The sequence below is a fragment of the Mytilus californianus genome, unplaced genomic scaffold (genome assembly GCF_021869535.1).
Source record: "Mytilus californianus isolate M0D057914Y unplaced genomic scaffold, xbMytCali1.0.p SCAF_12, whole genome shotgun sequence".
Lineage (NCBI taxonomy): Eukaryota > Metazoa > Mollusca > Bivalvia > Mytilida > Mytilidae > Mytilus > Mytilus californianus.
The window spans coordinates 24,367,133-24,386,485 of record NW_026262604.1 but is presented as its reverse complement, the minus strand read 5'-3'; the positions used below and the strand labels follow the sequence as shown (position 1 = coordinate 24,386,485).

The following is a 19,353-nucleotide window of genomic DNA, read 5'->3' as shown; positions in this document are numbered from 1 at the left end:
TATTGCAATAAATTACTTTTTAAATGCCTAAATATATAATGTAGCTTGTATTCAAAGCAGCTTAAATTGAAATAAAAGTAAGATGCAATATACGTTCTTCAAATATTTAAAGACATTGAAAAAGTACACAACCAAACTCTTTACCTACTTTTGTACTTAATTAATCGGTTGCATTATATACATGCATGCAATATTTTGGAAGACTAAATCGTGGCTCTTTCCACTTGCACAATTATGGAAAAGTCCATAATATGTGTGCATTAAAATCAATAAAAAGTATTTTGTATCCCATTTTTCCTTGAAATGCCATTCATAAGTCCAATAAATGCTAAACAAAAGATAGCAATGAATGTGGTTTTTAATTTGATAGATGCTTTTGTGCCTTTTTTGTAAATAATTGTTTGTTTTGATATTGTAACACAGTGATGACTGCTGTACCCATATTTTGACTATTTTATTTATAATGTCTGTTATGTTCACGCATCGTTGTAAATATAACGGAATTTGATAAGACTGTCGTACAATGTATTTATAAAGGTTACTCGGGAACACGTGTATTTGTTTACTTTTAACACGTGTGTTTAAATCAAAACATGTTTATGTTTAATTTGATTGGACCATCAGTAAGTTATTACCGGTTTAAGTTATATCAATCATGATAACTTCATGCTAGAATTTTAGCGCTAAAATTATAATAAGATATCTAGAATTGTCATTCGAGGTTCGCCTATCCGACAGAAAGGTTCGTTTTTTCTTAAATCGCCACTTGGTAAAATGTCCGAATCTTCTCCACGTCTGGAATTGAATGAAGACATACTACTCGAAGGAGATAATAGTTTACCGCCACCTAAATCTCGCCAGCAACCTTACCCAAAAAATCCGCCTCGTCAACAACCTGCGGAATCTTATGGTAACCCTGCTTACGCTCAGCATTATCAACGTAATCAGCAACAGCCCTTTCGTGGGAGCTTCGCAAGGCGTGAGCCTTGCTCAATCGACACGTGCCACTACTGCAAGCAACAAGGCCACTGGAGAAAAAACTGTCCTCTTCTCGCCAGTCTCAGGTCATCTAACAGCAACTCCACAACCTACCAGAAGTAGTAAAGTAGGGCCTGAACGTCACTCTCCAGTCATTGTGAATGATAAGTATTTAGACACTATTAATGACCAATTTTCTACATGTTTTGTTGATAACGATTATATAGAATCTTTTTTAGATCAAGTTCAATATTTTGAAAATTGTCAGTCATATGATAAATTTAAAGGGGTGAAAGGTAGATTAGCTTGTCATGTAAAGTATTGGGAAAATATAGGTGCTTGTCCTTTTGTGCTTGATACAATAAAAAATGGTTATGTTATTCCATTTATAGATACACCTTTTAAAATGTACCACAGAAATAATAGATCAGCACGGCAGAATACTGAATTTGTCACAAAGTCAATTGAAGATTTAGTTCAAATAGGTTGCGTAATTAAAGTGCCTTTTCAACCATATGTGGTAAATCCATTGAGTGTTGCTACTCAAAAGTCCGGTAAGAAACGACTTATTTTAGATATGAGTCAATTGAATAAACACATAAAGCGCGAAAAAATAAAATTTGAGGATTGGAAGTTAGCTATACAATATTTTGACAAAGATATGTATCTGTTTAAGTTTGATTTAAAATCTGGTTATTTTCACTTAGACATATGCTCACAGCAACAGACTTTCTTAGGTTTTCAGTGGGAAAGTCAATTTTATTGCTATACTGTTTTAGCTTTCGGAATTACTACCGGTCCGTACATTTTTACTAAATGTTTGAGGCCACTAGTAAAATTTTGGCGTGGAAACGGTATAAAAGTTGTTTTGTATTTAGATGATGGATTTGGCATGAGTCCAGATGAAAATACATGTAATGAGCAATCGTCCTTCGTAAAAAGGTCTTTGATTGATGCTGGTTTCCTTATTAACGAGGAGAAGTCTGTTTTTAAACCTGTTACCGAGTTAGAATGGTTGGGAATAGTTTGGAACTCGAAAGAATACAAATTATCTATTACTCAACGTCGAGTTGACGATTTGATTTTCTCATTTAATGTAATTTTGGCTAAATTTCCCTATGTTACAGCTAGATCTTTAGCTCAGGTTGTAGGTAGAATTATTTCTATGACTCCCGTAATCGGAAATGTGGCTAGAATTATGTCAAAGTTCTGTTACATGGAAATTGAAAGTAGAATTGGGTGGGATATTCCCATTACAGGGTACAAACCCGTCGAGGTTTTATCAGAGTTAAAGTTCTGGTTAGAAAATGTCACCATGATTAACTATCGTAATTTATGTCATTACAGTAAATCTTCTGTTGTCATATACTCAGATGCTAGTAATATTGCCGCTGGTGCATACACCGTTGAATTAGAAAATAAGATTTTCCATAAGATGTGGACATGTAGTGAAACGGTACAAAGCTCCACATGGAGAGAGCTGAAAGCTATAGAGTTGGCCCTTTTTTCTTTTAAGAATAGTTTCACAGGAAAAACTATAAAGTGGTTTACTGACAATCAAAATTGTGTCAAAATTGTTAATTCGGGAAGTATGAAAGAAAATCTTCATGTTATAGCAAAATCTATTTTTTCATTTTGCATTCAAAAAGGAATATCAATTGACATTCAATGGATTCCCAGAAAAGAAAATGAAAAGGCTGATTATATCAGCAAAATGGTTGATTTCGAGGACTGGGGAGTCACACATATATTTTTCAATTTTTTAAATGATATGTGGGGTCCTTATTCGATTGACAGGTTTGCAAGTGTCGAAAATAGAAAAGTTATGAGATTTAACTCCTTATTTTGGCAACCTGATTCTGAAGCAGTTGATGCATTTTCTCAAGTTTGGACCAATGAAAATAATTGGCTAGTTCCACCAATTAATCTTGTGATACGATCGATTAAACACATTATAGCTTGTAAAGCTCGAGACACGTTAGTTGTGCCTAAGTGGATTTCTGCTGCATTCTGGCCTTTGATATTCGATAAACATCTGATTTATCAAGATTACGTAAAAGATGTTATTGTGTTTAAAAATACTGATGGTATTTATAAGCAAGGTTCGAATAAGAATACGATATTCGGAATTGAACCGTTTGGTTCGCCAGTTTTGGCTGTTTTGCTAGATGCATCTTAGACATGGCCCTAATATATATAGATATATTTTAGCAGGCATGGTCTGTTTGTGACATGGCCCTAATATATATATAGATATATTGTAGCAGTCATGGTCTGTTTGTGACATGGCCCTAGTATATGTATATTGTAGCAGGCATGGGTGTTTATGTTGACATGGCCCTAGTATCGGTAATGATATTGTAGCAGGCTTGGTTTTTTATTTGACATGGCCCTAGTATCTATAATGATATTTTAGCAGGCATGGTAATTTGTTTTACAGTTTATGGCCCTAGTATCTATAAAGATATTGTAGCTGGCGTTGAAATATTTGAATATATATTATATTTTACTGTGTATAGAAATCTGAAATATGCTAATAATTCGTCCTCTGTATATGTATATAAAATGTTATTGCAATTTTACGTTTTTCAGATATTTTTTCAGTAGGACATTGGTCAGACTTTAATTCACAAGTTGCCTCTAATAATGATCTCAGCAGTTTGTTCAAACAGTTACCAGAATTCCTTCTTTCGTCCAAGGCTGCGAGTACTCAGAAGAAATATAGATATGCCTTCAATTCATGGTGTAAGTGGACTAGTCAATATTCTTTTTCACCATTGCCAGCATCTCATTTACATATTTCTTTATATTTAATTCATTTGTCTGAAACTGCAAAATCGGTTTCAAAATTAAATGATGCTTTTTACGCCATAAAATGGGCACATAAATTAGCTGGCGTTGCTGATCCCAGTGAAAATAATCTAGTTGCATCTGTTCTTGAAGGGGCTCATAGAAAAATAGGTCATTCAGTTGTCAAAAAAGAACCTATCACACCGCATATTTTGAAAAATATTGTATGTAAATATGCTAATAATACTTGTAATTTAAAAGATTTAAGAATAGCATGTATGTGTTTATTAGCCTATGCTGGCTTTTTAAGATTCTCCGAGTTAGCTAACTTGAGAAGGTCTGATATACAGTTTTCCCCTACTTACCTTACACTTCATTTAGTCAAGAGTAAAACTGATGTATATAGGGAAGGGAAAGATGTTGTCATTTCAAAAACAGGGAATATTACATGCCCGGTAGATGTACTTCAGCGTTATCTAAAGTTAGCTAACATTCCTGAAGAATCGAATGATTTTATTTTTAGATCTATTTGTTATTGTAAATCTTTGAATATATACAAACTTAGAAAGAGTAGTCATATTTCTTACACCAGAGCCAGAGAGTTATTGTTATCTGCACTTGACAGTTTAGGTCTTGATAAAAAACAGTTTGGCTTACATAGTTTGAGGTCAGGAGGAGCTACTGCCGCGGCAGAAGCTGGAATAGATGACCGGTTGTTTAAGAAACACGGGAGATGGAAAAGTGATAAAGCCAAAGATGGTTATGTTAAAGAGAGTATACTCAACAGATTGTCAGTATCTAAGAATTTAGGATTGTAATTTATATTGTTTGTCCCCCCTTTTTCTTTATGTCCCTTTCTTTATCAATCGAAGCTTTCTGTGCTGTCGGGGCGAGCTGATAACCAAAAACTGTGTTGAGTTTTTACTTTGTAAATGCTTTATGATCGTTTGAAGTATTGAATAAGAACATAAATGTATTTATAAAGGTTACTCGGGAACACGTGTATTTGTTTACTTTTAACACGTGTGTTTAAATCAAAACATGTTTATGTTTAATTTGATTGGACCATCAGTAAGTTATTACCGGTTTAAGTTATATCAATCATGATAACTTCATGCTAGAATTTTAGCGCTAAAATTATAATAAGATATCTAGAATTGTCATTCGAGGTTCGCCTATCCGACAGAAAGGTTCGTTTTCCCACCCACCCACCCCTTTTATTAAGACTTCATAGGAATGTGAATCAGTATGTTATGTAGAAAATAGTTGATAAAATACATGTATGTAAATCGAAATGATTTTTTCTTCAACTTATAGAACATTTTTCTATTGTAGATTGTGTTTATATGTGATGGCAGCGGTCGATGACAGCAAATTGGACATTTGTTTATTGTTTATAATAAAAATAAGCTTTCTGTGCTGTCGGGGCGAGCTGATAACCAAAAACTGTGTTGAGTTTTTACTTTGTAAATGCTTTATGTTCGTTTGAAGTATTGAATAAGAACATAAAGTGAGAGGTTTAGCGCTATAAAACCAGGTTCAATCCACTATTTTCTACATTTGAAAATGCCTGTACCAAGTCAGGAATATGACAGTTGTTGTCCATTCGTTTGATGTGTTTTGTCATTTGATTTTGCCATGTGATTAGGGACTTTCCGATTGAATTTTCCTCGGAGTTCAGTATTTTTGTGATTTTACTTTATAGTATGCAAAATTTGGAGAGCGTTAAATAATTCTGACAATATCACAATGAAATAAAATAAAAGAATGCTTCATAAAAAATAGTATATAATTTATTTATATAACCATGATGCAACAGATAAAACAAGTTTTAAAGTTATTTGCAATATTTCTAATGCCGGTTATCTTGAACTAAGTAAACTATATAAATCCCTATAAGTAAACTATTTAAAATCCCTATAAGTAAACTGTTTCAAACCCCTATAAGTAACCTATTTAAAATACTAATATTTCATATCCCTTTAAGTAAACTATTTCAAATCCCTATAAGTAAACTGTTTAATATCCCTATAAGTAACCTATTTCAAATACCAATAAGTAAACTATTTCAAATCCCTATAAGTAACCTATTTCAAATCCCTATAAGTAACCTATTTCAAATCCTTATAAGTAAACTATTCCATATCCCTATAAATAACCTATTTCAAATCCCTATAAGTAAACTATTTCAAATCCATATAAGTAACCTATTTCAAATCCCTATAAGTATATTTTAAATCCATATAAGTAACCTATTTCAAATCCTTATAAGTAAACTATTCCATATCCCTATAAATAACCTATTTCAAATCCCTATAAGTAAACTATTTCAAATCCATATAAGTAACCTATTTCAAATCCCTATAAGTATATTTTAAATCCATATAAGTAAGCTATTTCAAATCCATATAAGTAAACTATTTCAAATCCATATAAGTGAACAATTTCAAATCCCTATAAGTAACCTATTTCAAATCCATATAAGTAAACTATGTCAAATCCATATAAGTAACCTATTTCAAATCCCTATAAGTAAACTGTTGCATATCCCTATAAGTAAACTATTTCAAATCCCTTTAAGAAGCCTATTTCAAATCCATATAAGAAAACTATTTCAAATCCCTATAAGTAAACTGTTTCAAATCCCTATAAGTAAATTATTTCAAATCCCTATAAGTAACATATTTCAATTTTAAAGAATTCATTTTGGAAATTGCCACATGCATTTTCGTCATGGAAAATATAGACATCGTTTAACGTTACATGATCCAGAAGAGTACACAATAGGATCATTGCAGCCGTCTCCCCATTGGTGAGTGAATTGTAGTTTCGGAAATCGGTGAATCTTTTAATATTATGTTCCGGTTGATCTAGCTTTAAAACCGTACACATGCTGTCTAAATAGAGATGACCAGGATATTGACGAACGAACTTATCTCGACGAATGAACGCAATGGGAGCGGTAATTGTATGTTTACAAACGTACTTAAAACGTAAAAGATTTTATCATGTTTAAGGTGTATTTGGATGCAATCACGTTAATAGATAGAAACGCATAAAATATACCGATTTAAAAAAAAAGGTTTTCATAATATAAATGGAAGACGTTTACAAGTTTCCGAAAGTGTTACATATCATACGATACAATGTGATTGTTTGTTATTGTTGAAAGCACGATGAAATAAATAAATTTTGTGTATTTACTGTCTTCTGATTGGTTAAAAGTATTACCTTTATTTTCATTGTTGTCAATTTTTATGGCGACACGCCCACTCTGACGTTGTGTATTCATACGCCAACATGTGTGTACGTTGTTATTGTTATATAAATAATATAAAAAGCTCTTTGAACCTTATTTTTGATAGAAATTTATTTATAATGAATAACAATAATTTATTTTGAATTTATTGAACCATAAAATTAATTTTTGACTCTTCACATTTTACATAATCCGCTTCGCGGATTATTCAATGTGAAGAGTCAAAAATTAATTTTATGGTTCAATAAATTCAAAATAAATATTAGTCATTCATTAAATGTACATCACACATAGGATTATTCGAGTGCAACGACAACTTTTGCAAAGTTCAAACAAATACAAATGCAAAACTTTGATGATTTGATGTAATTTACAAAGTTATTGTTGTCCAATCGTATGTTTGCTCTGTGTTTTTATTGGGTATTCAAGTTTTAGGAAAAACAATCTATCAGATTATAATAAAAAAGAAAACCTATAGCGTCTTGTACCAATTTAAACAAAAACTATTTCTGTTGCAAACAATTTTTTATCATACCTGTCATCCTCTAACGATGGAAAAACTTTTTAATGTAAAAAAAACTAGTCATAAGAGAAAATAAAGTATTTTTTAAGGGAATTATTTAGACTAAAGGCATTAGTGATCCATTAATGACGCATACGAAGACATTAAATATATTTTTAAAGCCTTACAACTATTAAGATGAAGAAAAAATATATGTCAAAATGACCACAGGCGCTTGTGGGGTAGAATCCCCTTTTAAGTGTTTAATCTTTATTAATTATTCTTGATTAAAATATTAAATTTTCAATGTTTATACCACTTATCTATCTCTGCTGCGTATGTCTCACCTTGTTTCGAGTGAATTTACCACCTCTGTTACAACCCCTTATTTTACTATCCATACTTAAAACAACATTTTAGTATGGATATCAAACCATGTCAGAGGAGATGCAATGAGTAAGTGCATAGTGAATAGGATGCAATGAGTAAGTCCATAGTGGATAGGATGCAATGAGTAAGTCCATAGTGGATAGGATGCAATGAGTAAGTCCATAGTGGATAGGATGCAATGAGTAAGTCCATAGTGGATAGGATTAAAATTTATAAAGTCTTAACACCTGTTCCTTCGGGAGAATTTATGAACCGCAACATACTTCGTCTGACATGGTTTGTTTGATAAAAATGCAAAATTTTGCGTAGGAGATTGTTGAAGTACGTTTCACTGAGTTGAGTATTTAAACTATCATTGATTTAAAAAAATAATCAGAAAGCAAGTAATAACATTGATAAGAATATCATTTAGATGATGGTACATCAACCTTTGTTTATTTCGGAATTCAGATGTATTGCCTTTCAGTTTAGCTGAACTCAGGGGTATTCTGTCCTTCCCTAGGGACTAGTCATTTGCATCCTGAAGGAGGGAGGAGGACATTAAAGGGGCCTCGAAAATTTTGGGTATAGGAAGGGGTGGTATTCAATATTTCAATACTTCAAAAGCATCGAAAAAAATTTACAATATTTTAGCTGTTCTGTATTTCACACATGAACAAATTATAGCTAATTTGATAAAATACTTCAAATCAGTATCTGACTATTCAACAGAAGTGACTAACACTTGATTCATATGTCATATCTATAAATATTGTGTCATAATTTTTGGCTTCAAACTTCATTTCAATGTTTATGTTATATGCATGCGAGTCTTGACCATCTTGTTTGTGTTTTGGACATGTAGAATGACAATAATAGGGAATAATGGTTTGATGTCTTTCAGGTTTTTTTATAGGTTTTTCTCGAAATTCTTCTTAATATTATACCCCTTTCCATATCATAAAAGCACTGATAATATTAATAGTTGTTTCGTTACATGGTTTATCGCAAAACTTATGATTGAGCATATATTTCGATGGTTCAAGATGATATCTAGGAGTCAAGTGTTGCATTTTTAATACGTCTTAACGTTAATAATTTCCTTTATGACCTGGAGGTATGGAGTCAGGCGACCCACAACCAACGCTCCCCCTTACAATAAAGAAAATAATTTATTTTAGCAGGAAAGACATACATTTGTTTCGCCTCGCTCAGCTCGGCTGAATTGTTCAGAAAAACACCTAAAGTCTCAACATGTTCTTCCAGGAAAGTATTTTTATCTGAAGTTTAGTTATTAACTTTTTTAATAAAGAATATGAACAATGTGCTGAAATTGAAAGAAAACAAATAAAAGTAATTCAGATGTTTCCTTACCCCTCCCAAATGAAAGAAAAAGAACAATCCCCAATAACAAACCTTAGATTATTTTTAAGTTTTGAAATGTGGAAACGATTTCGTTTAGTTATATACGTACTGATCATCAATCATATTAATATAGTAAACTTCAATATCTATCCTATCACCCTTTTCTTACCCCCCCCCCCCCCCAAAAAAAAAAAAAACAACTCATTAAAACCACTTTTGAAACCTCAATTGTCAAAGCAGAGGCTTGGATATTGAGTGCACCATTTGCTATTGTAGAAAACATTGAATTATTAATGAGAGGATTTGGATACAGATACAGGTAATATCTTCTTTAATTTTCATGCAGACGATGCGAATTACTATACTTCTGTCGTTCAACCAGGGTTTTTATGTTAGATTTATACATTACTATGTATAAAACAACAGCTCCCGGTTCGTATGATTCGTCAAGTTACGCTTTCGTAAGTTCGTTCGTCAATATCCTGGTCATCTCTAATAGTACATTAACTTGGCTTTTTGGTGATTGGGAACGTCGACTTCCGTTCCTGTCTTTTCAAATTCAAGGCCAATGTGATCTAAAGTACGTACTGCCATTATTGCCCCTTTGCAGTTTGACTGTTTTTTTCTGTTATCAAATAATGATTCGTACAGAATCTAACTTACTGAATCGTATTATGCCTTATTTAACGAACCTGTCGTATATATAGTCATCTACTTCCTTTGATGATATATTTATCTAAACAGTTGACCCGTCAGATTATAAATATGTTAATGTGACATTGTTTTTTGCTGACAGAGGTTTCCAAAAAATTGATATTACTCAAAATAACCTACCTATTAGTACGTTTGTACGTGACGTGACCAAATTCATTGAAGCATGCAGGAAAGGATTAAATACTTCATGATTTTTTTCTTGTTCAAATACTTATTATTTTATAAAAACAAAGATCTTATCTGAAATTTATCCAACCATTATAATTATTTTTTGCATAGAAAAGTTGAATGATTCTTTTTAATTTTACATTTTAATAAAAAAAAAAAATTTAAAGTTACTTGTTTTCAAATGTTCCTATCATTACTAGGCATTTTAGTAGATCCATATTTTTATGTTCTTAACATTATGCGAATTTTGACAGCGAAATAATCAAAACTTGGTTTTAAAATGAGTATATTTTTCAATTTTGATATAGATATTATCTGCTTATTATTAAATAGCATGCGCCAAATTTTCATAAAATATTGAGGGAAGACAAAGCAAGTGATGCGTAAGCGAAACGCGCGTCTGGCGTGCAAAATTATGAGCCTGGTACCTTTGATGATTATTAACAACCACTGGGTTGATGCCGCTGCTGGTGGACGTTTCGTCCCCGAGGGAATCACCAGTAGTCAGCTCTTGTGTTGACATGAAATATCAATGGTATGGTCATTTTATGAAATTTAATGTTTGCAAAATATGAATTATTCAAATTACTAAGGATTTTCTACCCAAAGCAAAGATTTTCACTAATGAGTCTTATGTAGACGAATCACGCGTCTGGTGTACCAAATCATATTAAGCCTGATATCTTTAATAAGTATCATTAACCACACAGACTTGAACTCCATGATATATCTAAATGTTTACTGAACAATCATTTAGTATATTGCACCTCATGTTTGCGGTATACCATCTATTCCGCAAGTTTTTTGTTTTCTATTTAGTATTAGATTAAAATTAAGATCCATTTTGTTACATCTGTGATCCGTTTATTTGGCAATCGCCATGGCAGTCTGCAGGGTTTAAGAACATCCGTTGTTCGACCTGCTAGTCAAATGCGTTTTGTTAAAATATACTTTTTCACTTTTTGGTCTTTTGGAAAATGTTGTTTGTGCTGTATTTAGACCTCTCTACCAAGAAATTTGTTTTGCATGCACACGTATAAAAATTGCGGTTTTTATCAAACGCAATCATAGGTTTGAACGTTGTTTTCAATTTAGACTTGTTTATATTTTTTCGTTTGGGCTTGTGTTATATTTTCCTTCGGGTTTATATGATCCGTTCATCCTATTTCGACTCTTCAAAATTCAAGAGTCAATCCCAAATTGAGGTAAATTATATGGCCTTCCAAATACCTTTCGATTCCTAACATCACTGAAGAGACATTAATTGTCGAAGTGCCTATAAATAGCAGCACATGACATACAAATCTATGGGAGTGTGGATTAATCAGTACAGAGATTAATTCAATTACACAAATAAAATTATAGATTGCCTAACAATGTAATTTTAACACACTATTTAGTATGTAAATATAAGAATGTTTAAAATATTTACAAAATGATGAAAATAAACGCAATATTTCGCTAGACTAACTAGCTTTATCAAGCGTGCATCTATCCAGGTGAAATCGGATGTAGATGATAAGAAACTTTTGCAGCTCAATGTATATGTTGCACTTGAATTTAGCTGCCTTGAAAATAATACATAATTTGGATGAAGTTCAAGATTTTTACAAAATTGGTAGTTGAAGTTAGCAACGTCCATTGGCCAATATTACAGGATAAAAAGGACGATGCTGTGTACTAAATTATTCTTTATCTTTCCTGTATCTTTTCTCATCTTTTTCGTTAAGACCATCAGGTTCTAAAGTGTGGAGTTGGTGGATCCCAAAATTTTCTCTTCTCCTTCTCGCCGTGGTGTCCCACTCGGTGTTGACTTCTATGATTTGGAAGGTAACATTATCAAAAGAATGTTTCGTTGAACGAAGATGTCTTGTGAGAGGACAGTTTTTGTTTGTTTTGTACCATGAACGATGGTTATTGAGCCGAATATTAAATTTGTCCATTGTTTCTCCCACATACTGAATGCCACATGTGTCACATGTTAATATATAAATTGAGTTCTCCGTTTTACAGTTGGAATTTGAGTAGATGGTATAATTTTGTTTAGTAACGGAGCTGATGAAAGAACTGCTTGTATTGGCAGCTTTACAACACAAGCAGTTCCTTCGACCACATTGTTTGTAGCAACCGGGAGATGGAGTAGGCTGCTTTGCTAATACAGATGTCACTAATTTGTCACGGATGTTTTTAGGTCTTCTGAAGGCCATGACTGGTGGTGAGGAAAATACTTTTTTAAGATTTGCATCATTTTCTATAATTTTCCAATGCTTCTGAACAATGGAAGACACATTTTTAAAATCAGGATGGTAAGTGAGTACAAGGGGTGTTCTGTTAGCTGCTTTATTCTTATCTTTGTACTCTAGAAGTTCTTGGCGACTAGTTTTGTTTGCTCTTTCGAAAGCGCTATCAATGATGTTGTTATTGTATCCTCGAACAACTAGATGTTTACGTAGTTGTCCAAGTCTAGCATTTTGCGTATTTTCAGTAGAGCATATTCTCTTGATTCGCAATGCCTGGCTGAATGGGATGCCACGGGAGCAGTGTTTAGGATGGCAACTTTTAGGAGAAAGGAATTGATGTTTGTCCGTTTGTTTGGTATGAAGGTCCGTTATAATGGTTCCGTTCTTGATGTAACTCGTAGTGTCGAGGAAGTTTATTTTCTCCATAGATGATTCATATGTAAATTTTATTGAATGGTGGAAAGAGTTACAGTGTCCTAGAAATTCATTAAGATGTTCTTGTGAATCTGTCCATTTGAAATCAATATCGTCAATGAATCGGAACCATGATAAGGGCTGGTATGGAGCACTAGCCAAGAGGCGTTTTTCAAGTTGGCCCATAAATATGTTGGCATATGACGGGGCCATTTTTGTGCCCATACTAGTACCGTCTATCTGGAGATAATGTTTTTCATTGAAAGAGAAGTTGTTGTTCTCTAGCACTAGTTTCAGAAGTGTAACAAGGCACTCAGTTGGAGGATTTTTTTCACTACGAGTGTTCCATACCTCTTCACACGCTGCTATTCCTTCGTCTTGTGGAATGTTGGTATATAAAGAAGACACGTCCATGGATGCAAGTATAGTATTGCTTGGTAGAGGATTGAGGCTTTCCATTTTCTTTAGATAATCAGTCGTATCTTGGATGTAAGAGGGTAGTTCTTTCACTGTTGTAAATTTGTCATCTAAAGAACTTACACGTGCTGAAGAATCTCTTTTAAGTAAAGGTTTAAACTTCTGTCCTATCCCATCAAATGTAAATAACTTTCAGCTAGACGAGGACTTAGACCAATTCGCTAGACGTTTACGCTTGAAAGATTTTTTCTACAATAGGGGCAAGAAAAACCTTGAAGAAGCTGGATTAACAGATTCAGATACTGACACCAATGAAGAAGTCACGCCCATCCCAAAATTTAAGAAAAAAAGTTCATGGAAACCACCTAAGAGTAAAAATGATAACTTGGAGTCATTCATTAACTACGTGAGGTCTGATATAAAGTCCTGTATAACAAATACAAGAAATTATAATTTATCCAAGTCAGAAAGCATTGCTTTGAAAGCGTTAAAAGATCAAGAGGATATCGTAATAAAACCTGCCGACAAAGGGGGCGCTGTGGTTGTCATGAATAAAACAGATTACATAGCAGAGGGAAATCGCCAACTTTCAAACTCCATTTTTTATAAACAATTAACCACAGATCCAACACTTAATAATATTCGAAGGATCAACACCATCCTTCAAGAGATGTTCGACAAAAAGCATATAGACAATGACACCTTTGATTATCTCCGACCTCTTGAGAACGAAGCAAAGGCCGGAAGATTCTATATGTTGCCTAAAATACATAAAACGGGCAATCCAGGTCGACCAATTGTTTCAGCAAATAGTCATCCAACTGAAAAGATATCAGAATTTTTAGACCATCATCTAAGACCTCATGTGAAAGAACTACCCTCTTACATCCAAGATACGACTGATTATCTAAAGAAAATGGAAAGCCTCAATCCTCTACCAAGCAATACTATACTTGCATCCATGGACGTGTCTTCTTTATATACCAACATTCCACAAGACGAAGGAATAGCAGCGTGTGAAGAGGTATGGAACACTCGTAGTGAAAAAAATCCTCCAACTGAGTGCCTTGTTACACTTCTGAAACTAGTGCTAGAGAACAACAACTTCTCTTTCAATGAAAAACATTATCTCCAGATAGACGGTACTAGTATGGGCACAAAAATGGCCCCGTCATATGCCAACATATTTATGGGCCAACTTGAAAAACGCCTCTTGGCTAGTGCTCCATACCAGCCCTTATCATGGTTCCGATTCATTGACGATATTGATTTCAAATGGACAGATTCACAAGAACATCTTAATGAATTTCTAGGACACTGTAACTCTTTCCACCATTCAATAAAATTTACATATGAATCATCTATGGAGAAAATAAACTTCCTCGACACTACGAGTTACATCAAGAACGGAACCATTATAACGGACCTTCATACCAAACAAACGGACAAACATCAATTCCTTTCTCCTAAAAGTTGCCATCCTAAACACTGCTCCCGTGGCATCCCATTCAGCCAGGCATTGCGAATCAAGAGAATATGCTCTACTGAAAATACGCAAAATGCTAGACTTGGACAACTACGTAAACATCTAGTTGTTCGAGGATACAATAACAACATCATTGATAGCGCTTTCGAAAGAGCAAACAAAACTAGTCGCCAAGAACTTCTAGAGTACAAAGATAAGAATAAAGCAGCTAACAGAACACCCCTTGTACTCACTTACCATCCTGATTTTAAAAATGTGTCTTCCATTGTTCAGAAGCATTGGAAAATTATAGAAAATGATGCAAATCTTAAAAAAGTATTTTCCTCACCACCAGTCATGGCCTTCAGAAGACCTAAAAACATCCGTGACAAATTAGTGACATCTGTATTAGCAAAGCAGCCTACTCCATCTCCCGGTTGCTACAAACAATGTGGTCGAAGGAACTGCTTGTGTTGTAAAGCTGCCAATACAAGCAGTTCTTTCATCAGCTCCGTTACTAAACAAAATTATACCATCTACTCAAATTCCAACTGTAAAACGGAGAACTCAATTTATATATTAACATGTGACACATGTGGCATTCAGTATGTGGGAGAAACAATGGACAAATTTAATATTCGGCTCAATAACCATCGTTCATGGTACAAAACAAACAAAAACTGTCCTCTCACAAGACATCTTCGTTCAACGAAACATTCTTTTGATAATGTTACCTTCCAAATCATAGAAGTCAACACCGAGTGGGACACCACGGCGAGAAGGAGAAGAGAAAATTTTGGGATCCACCAACTCCACACTTTAGAACCTGATGGTCTTAACGAAAAAGATGAGAAAAGATACAGGAAAGATAAAGAATAATTTAGTACACAGCATCGTCCTTTTTATCCTGTAATATTGGCCAATGGACGTTGCTAACTTCAACTACCAATTTTGTAAAAATCTTGAACTTCATCCAAATTATGTATTATTTTCAAGGCAGCTAAATTCAAGTGCAACATATACATTGAGCTGCAAAAGTTTCTTATCATCTACATCCGATTTCACCTGGATAGATGCACGCTTGATAAAGCTAGTTAGTCTAGCGAAATATTGCGTTTATTTTCATCATTTTGTAAATATTTTAAACATTCTTATATTTACATACTAAATAGTGTGTTAAAATTACATTGTTAGGCAATCTATATATATATATATATATATATATATAACCTGAAATATTGGATAGATGAGAATTGGTCGTTTCGTTACCATAAAGTTTATTAAAGATATTAACGTTTATGTTTCCATTTGCATAATGGTCAAGGCCTGCAGTCTGTAGAATAGTTTCGATATTTTCTATATATTTCCATTCATTACATTTTACAGGTATAATTTCATTTAGGATAAATTTAGACAGTCGATTATCGGGCAGGTTTTTTAATCTAGCGTAGTATGCAATTCTTTGTCTATCCATAAATCTATTTATTGATTCCCAGCCAAATTCAGCTAGTAGCGCACATTTAGGGATATTCATTTTTGTGTTTAGGATAATTTTTCCCACTTTATATTGAAAACTTTCTAGTAATTCGATACATCTCTGGGATGACGGAAACCATACAGAACACCCGTACGTCAGTGAAGGTCGAATAGCCGACATCCACAGAGAATGTCCAAAATTTATACGATGAAAATCCCCACGTTCACCTAAAATACGAATTGCATGATTTATTTTCTGTTGAAAATTTTCTTTCAGGTACTGCTCTATATGGTATGTAGATTTAAGGGATCTTGAAAAATATACGCCTTAATATTTATATTCATTAACTTCTTCAATGAGATCATTCCCTAAGTACCATTTTTTATTTGAGTCTTTCTTTTTACCTGTAACCAGAACCTTCGACTTTGATGAATTAAACTTTAAGCTCCATTTTGAGACAAATTTATGAGCTATGTTTAAAAGAGTTTGTAGCTCATCTTCCGTGTTTCCTAAGAGGACAATATCATCAGCGAAAAGAAGACAGTTAATTAATTCAGAAGCGATGATAATACCCAAATTTGTCTCCTTCAGCATATCGCATAGGTCAGTCATTAAGACAGAAAAAAGTGTACGGGATAAAATGCATCCTTGTTTAAGACCGAATTCTTGATCGAACCAATCAAACTCGTAATTACCAAAGATCAAGGTAAAACTTCTAGTTTCGGTAGTAACCTTTATCTCAAATTCAGTGGTTTTGTGAAATGTGAGTTATTTAGGTACAGGAACTAATCAATATATATGTAAGTGAAACTAAAGAACATTGCAAGGTGCTTTTTCGTTTTTTTTTGTATTTGATGAGATTCTGAATGAGTTCTGCCTCATATGAGAAAACAGTAAGGGAGCACAATCAAAAGTAATACCCATTGGAATATCAATGCACCAAATCCAACAAATATGTTGTTGATAAAAAAATCAAGCACCTTGATGATAACATGTTCGTTGTTTTTGTACCGGGTAGTTGGAATTAGTGTAGTTCTAAACAAATTAAGGTTTTTCATGACTTAAAACAACAACAACAAAAAAACAACAAAAAAACAAATGTACCTACGATTCCTTTTTTTGTAGAAAAAACTCTAATGAATGAGATTGGGAAGTCGATCTTTCAATTGTGCATAGTAGTAAAAAAGCGTAGAAAAATCAAAACTTTTGGTATTACTTAAAAATTGTAAAGATTGTGATTAAGAATCCACGCCTGATTTGACATCTTTTGTTGAATATTTTTCCATCACACGATTCTGAAGACCATCTTTTACTGCCGAAAAATGGTACTAAGCACTTGAGAAAGATGTTAAGTTATTGTAAAATTGTGGTTTCAAGTATATATACTCGTAATGGAAGCGTGTTTGGGCCAAATCTTTTATTTTGATTTTTTCAAAATGATGCCTTAAGTCTTGGAAATTCCGCCTATATAATTGGAATTACCATTTTTGAACTGGGACATGTCACTAAGCTAAGTGTCATTATTCAATTGGCTAAACAGCATTAATTTATGCATAACTGTAATACTTATTATGTGGTGCTACATTTAACAAGATACACGCATAAAACAAGTGACAAACTATTTTAAATCATTATTACGATACAACGTTCATATAAAATATGACCAATCAATTATGCAATGAAATCAAAGAAAATATTTTGCGAAAGACTTAACTATAAATTCGTACTAAACATTCTAAATTACATAAAACTTTTCTTATTTTTTTACATAAACATTCTAGAAGACAGAACATACTTTTAGTATTAGTCTTTGTCATTTTTATAAATTCACTGGTTACAAACCTTTTGAACTGCTCAAAAACCTAAGGATTTTCTACCCCAGGCATATATTACCGTAGCCGTATTTGGCAATATGTTTTGGAAATTTGGGACCTCGATGCTCTTCAACTTCTTAATTGCTTTGGTTTGATTTGAGCGCAATTGAATTGTCGTGTGTAAACGAAACGCGTGTATAGCGTACACAATTATAAGTCTTGTATTTTGATTATTTTTGTTTTTTTAAATTCATAACATAACTAGCATCCATAGATGATATATTTGATAATATATGTTTAATCCCCCGTGTAGCTTAAAGTATACTTGAAAATTCACATGATACGATAGACGCCTTCAGTTCAGTTGTAATAGACAAAGAACAATTAAGACATTAAAGACGAAGAATTGCAAAGAGTGGACAGTCTTTTATGCTACTTTGCATGTCGTCAATATATGGTACCTAAAAACTATGGGCTATAGATACTGTAAATTCAGAAATTATTGCGATGTTTTTAATATTGCGAAAAATGCGACAGGGTTATAATCGCAATAATTTAAACTCGCATTTTGAAATTTTTTATATGAATTAAACAAGATTTTTCTCAATATCGCAAAAATTTAAATCGCATTTTAGTCTAAAATGCCAAAATCGCAATAATAAATGCACGCAATAATTTCTGAATGAAAATGACGTACGGTTCTGCGACAGCGATGTTTCTTTGGTGGCATCTTGCGGTGTTTCTGTATTCCAACCTGTTCGTTGTGTTCGCGTGTATGGTGACATAGTGGATTACAATTAACAAAGTCTGTGTATGTCGCTGATATTGATTGTTGAGTCAGAGATTTCATTGCTATAGATCTTTTGCCCGGGTCCTTCACTATGTCTTTGTCCTCAATCATTTTTTTGTCTGGGATTATAAGATTGAAGCCACGCGTTTATATATATTAACGTTTTATTTATTATATAAGATGATTTCAAGTAAACAATTTCAGATCCAGCTGCTTTGTGTATATAAGTGTAAATAGATGTATTTAAGTTTTATAAAAAAAGGTCTTTTCATTCGTTCCAAATTTCAAGTATTTAGAATGTCAAGATATTTTTAATATACAGAGTTACTTCCCCTTTTCAATGTACTTATAGAAACTATTTTTGTCAACCAATTCTCGCTGTCTGAATTGATTTATTTTGGGTAATAAAAGTTTAAATTAAGTTTTCATCAAGCAAAATATTTGTGCTACCATTTTATCAGCTCTACCATGTTTATCAGTAAAAAGATTAACACTTTAGCACATGTTTTATGCTCACATAGTAGGTTCAAATACTAGGTATCGCATTATACTTTTATGCTACAGATTTTGTTCGCATCTTGCTCACACAAT

General features: G+C 33.1%; 1 protein-coding gene across 1 annotated transcript in view; it reads left to right on the top strand.

Moving 5' to 3' along the window:
* Positions 1-855: 855 nt before the first annotated feature.
* The window catches only part of LOC127722355 (uncharacterized), a 32,773-nt gene continuing 14,275 nt past the window's right edge, over positions 856-19,353 (top strand). The window contains exons 1-2 of the mRNA XM_052229241.1: positions 856-1,532; positions 3,571-4,044. Coding sequence (XP_052085201.1) covers positions 908-1,532; positions 3,571-4,044 — 1,099 coding nt within the window. The 5' untranslated portion in view covers positions 856-907. The remainder of the gene's footprint in view (positions 1,533-3,570; positions 4,045-19,353) is intronic.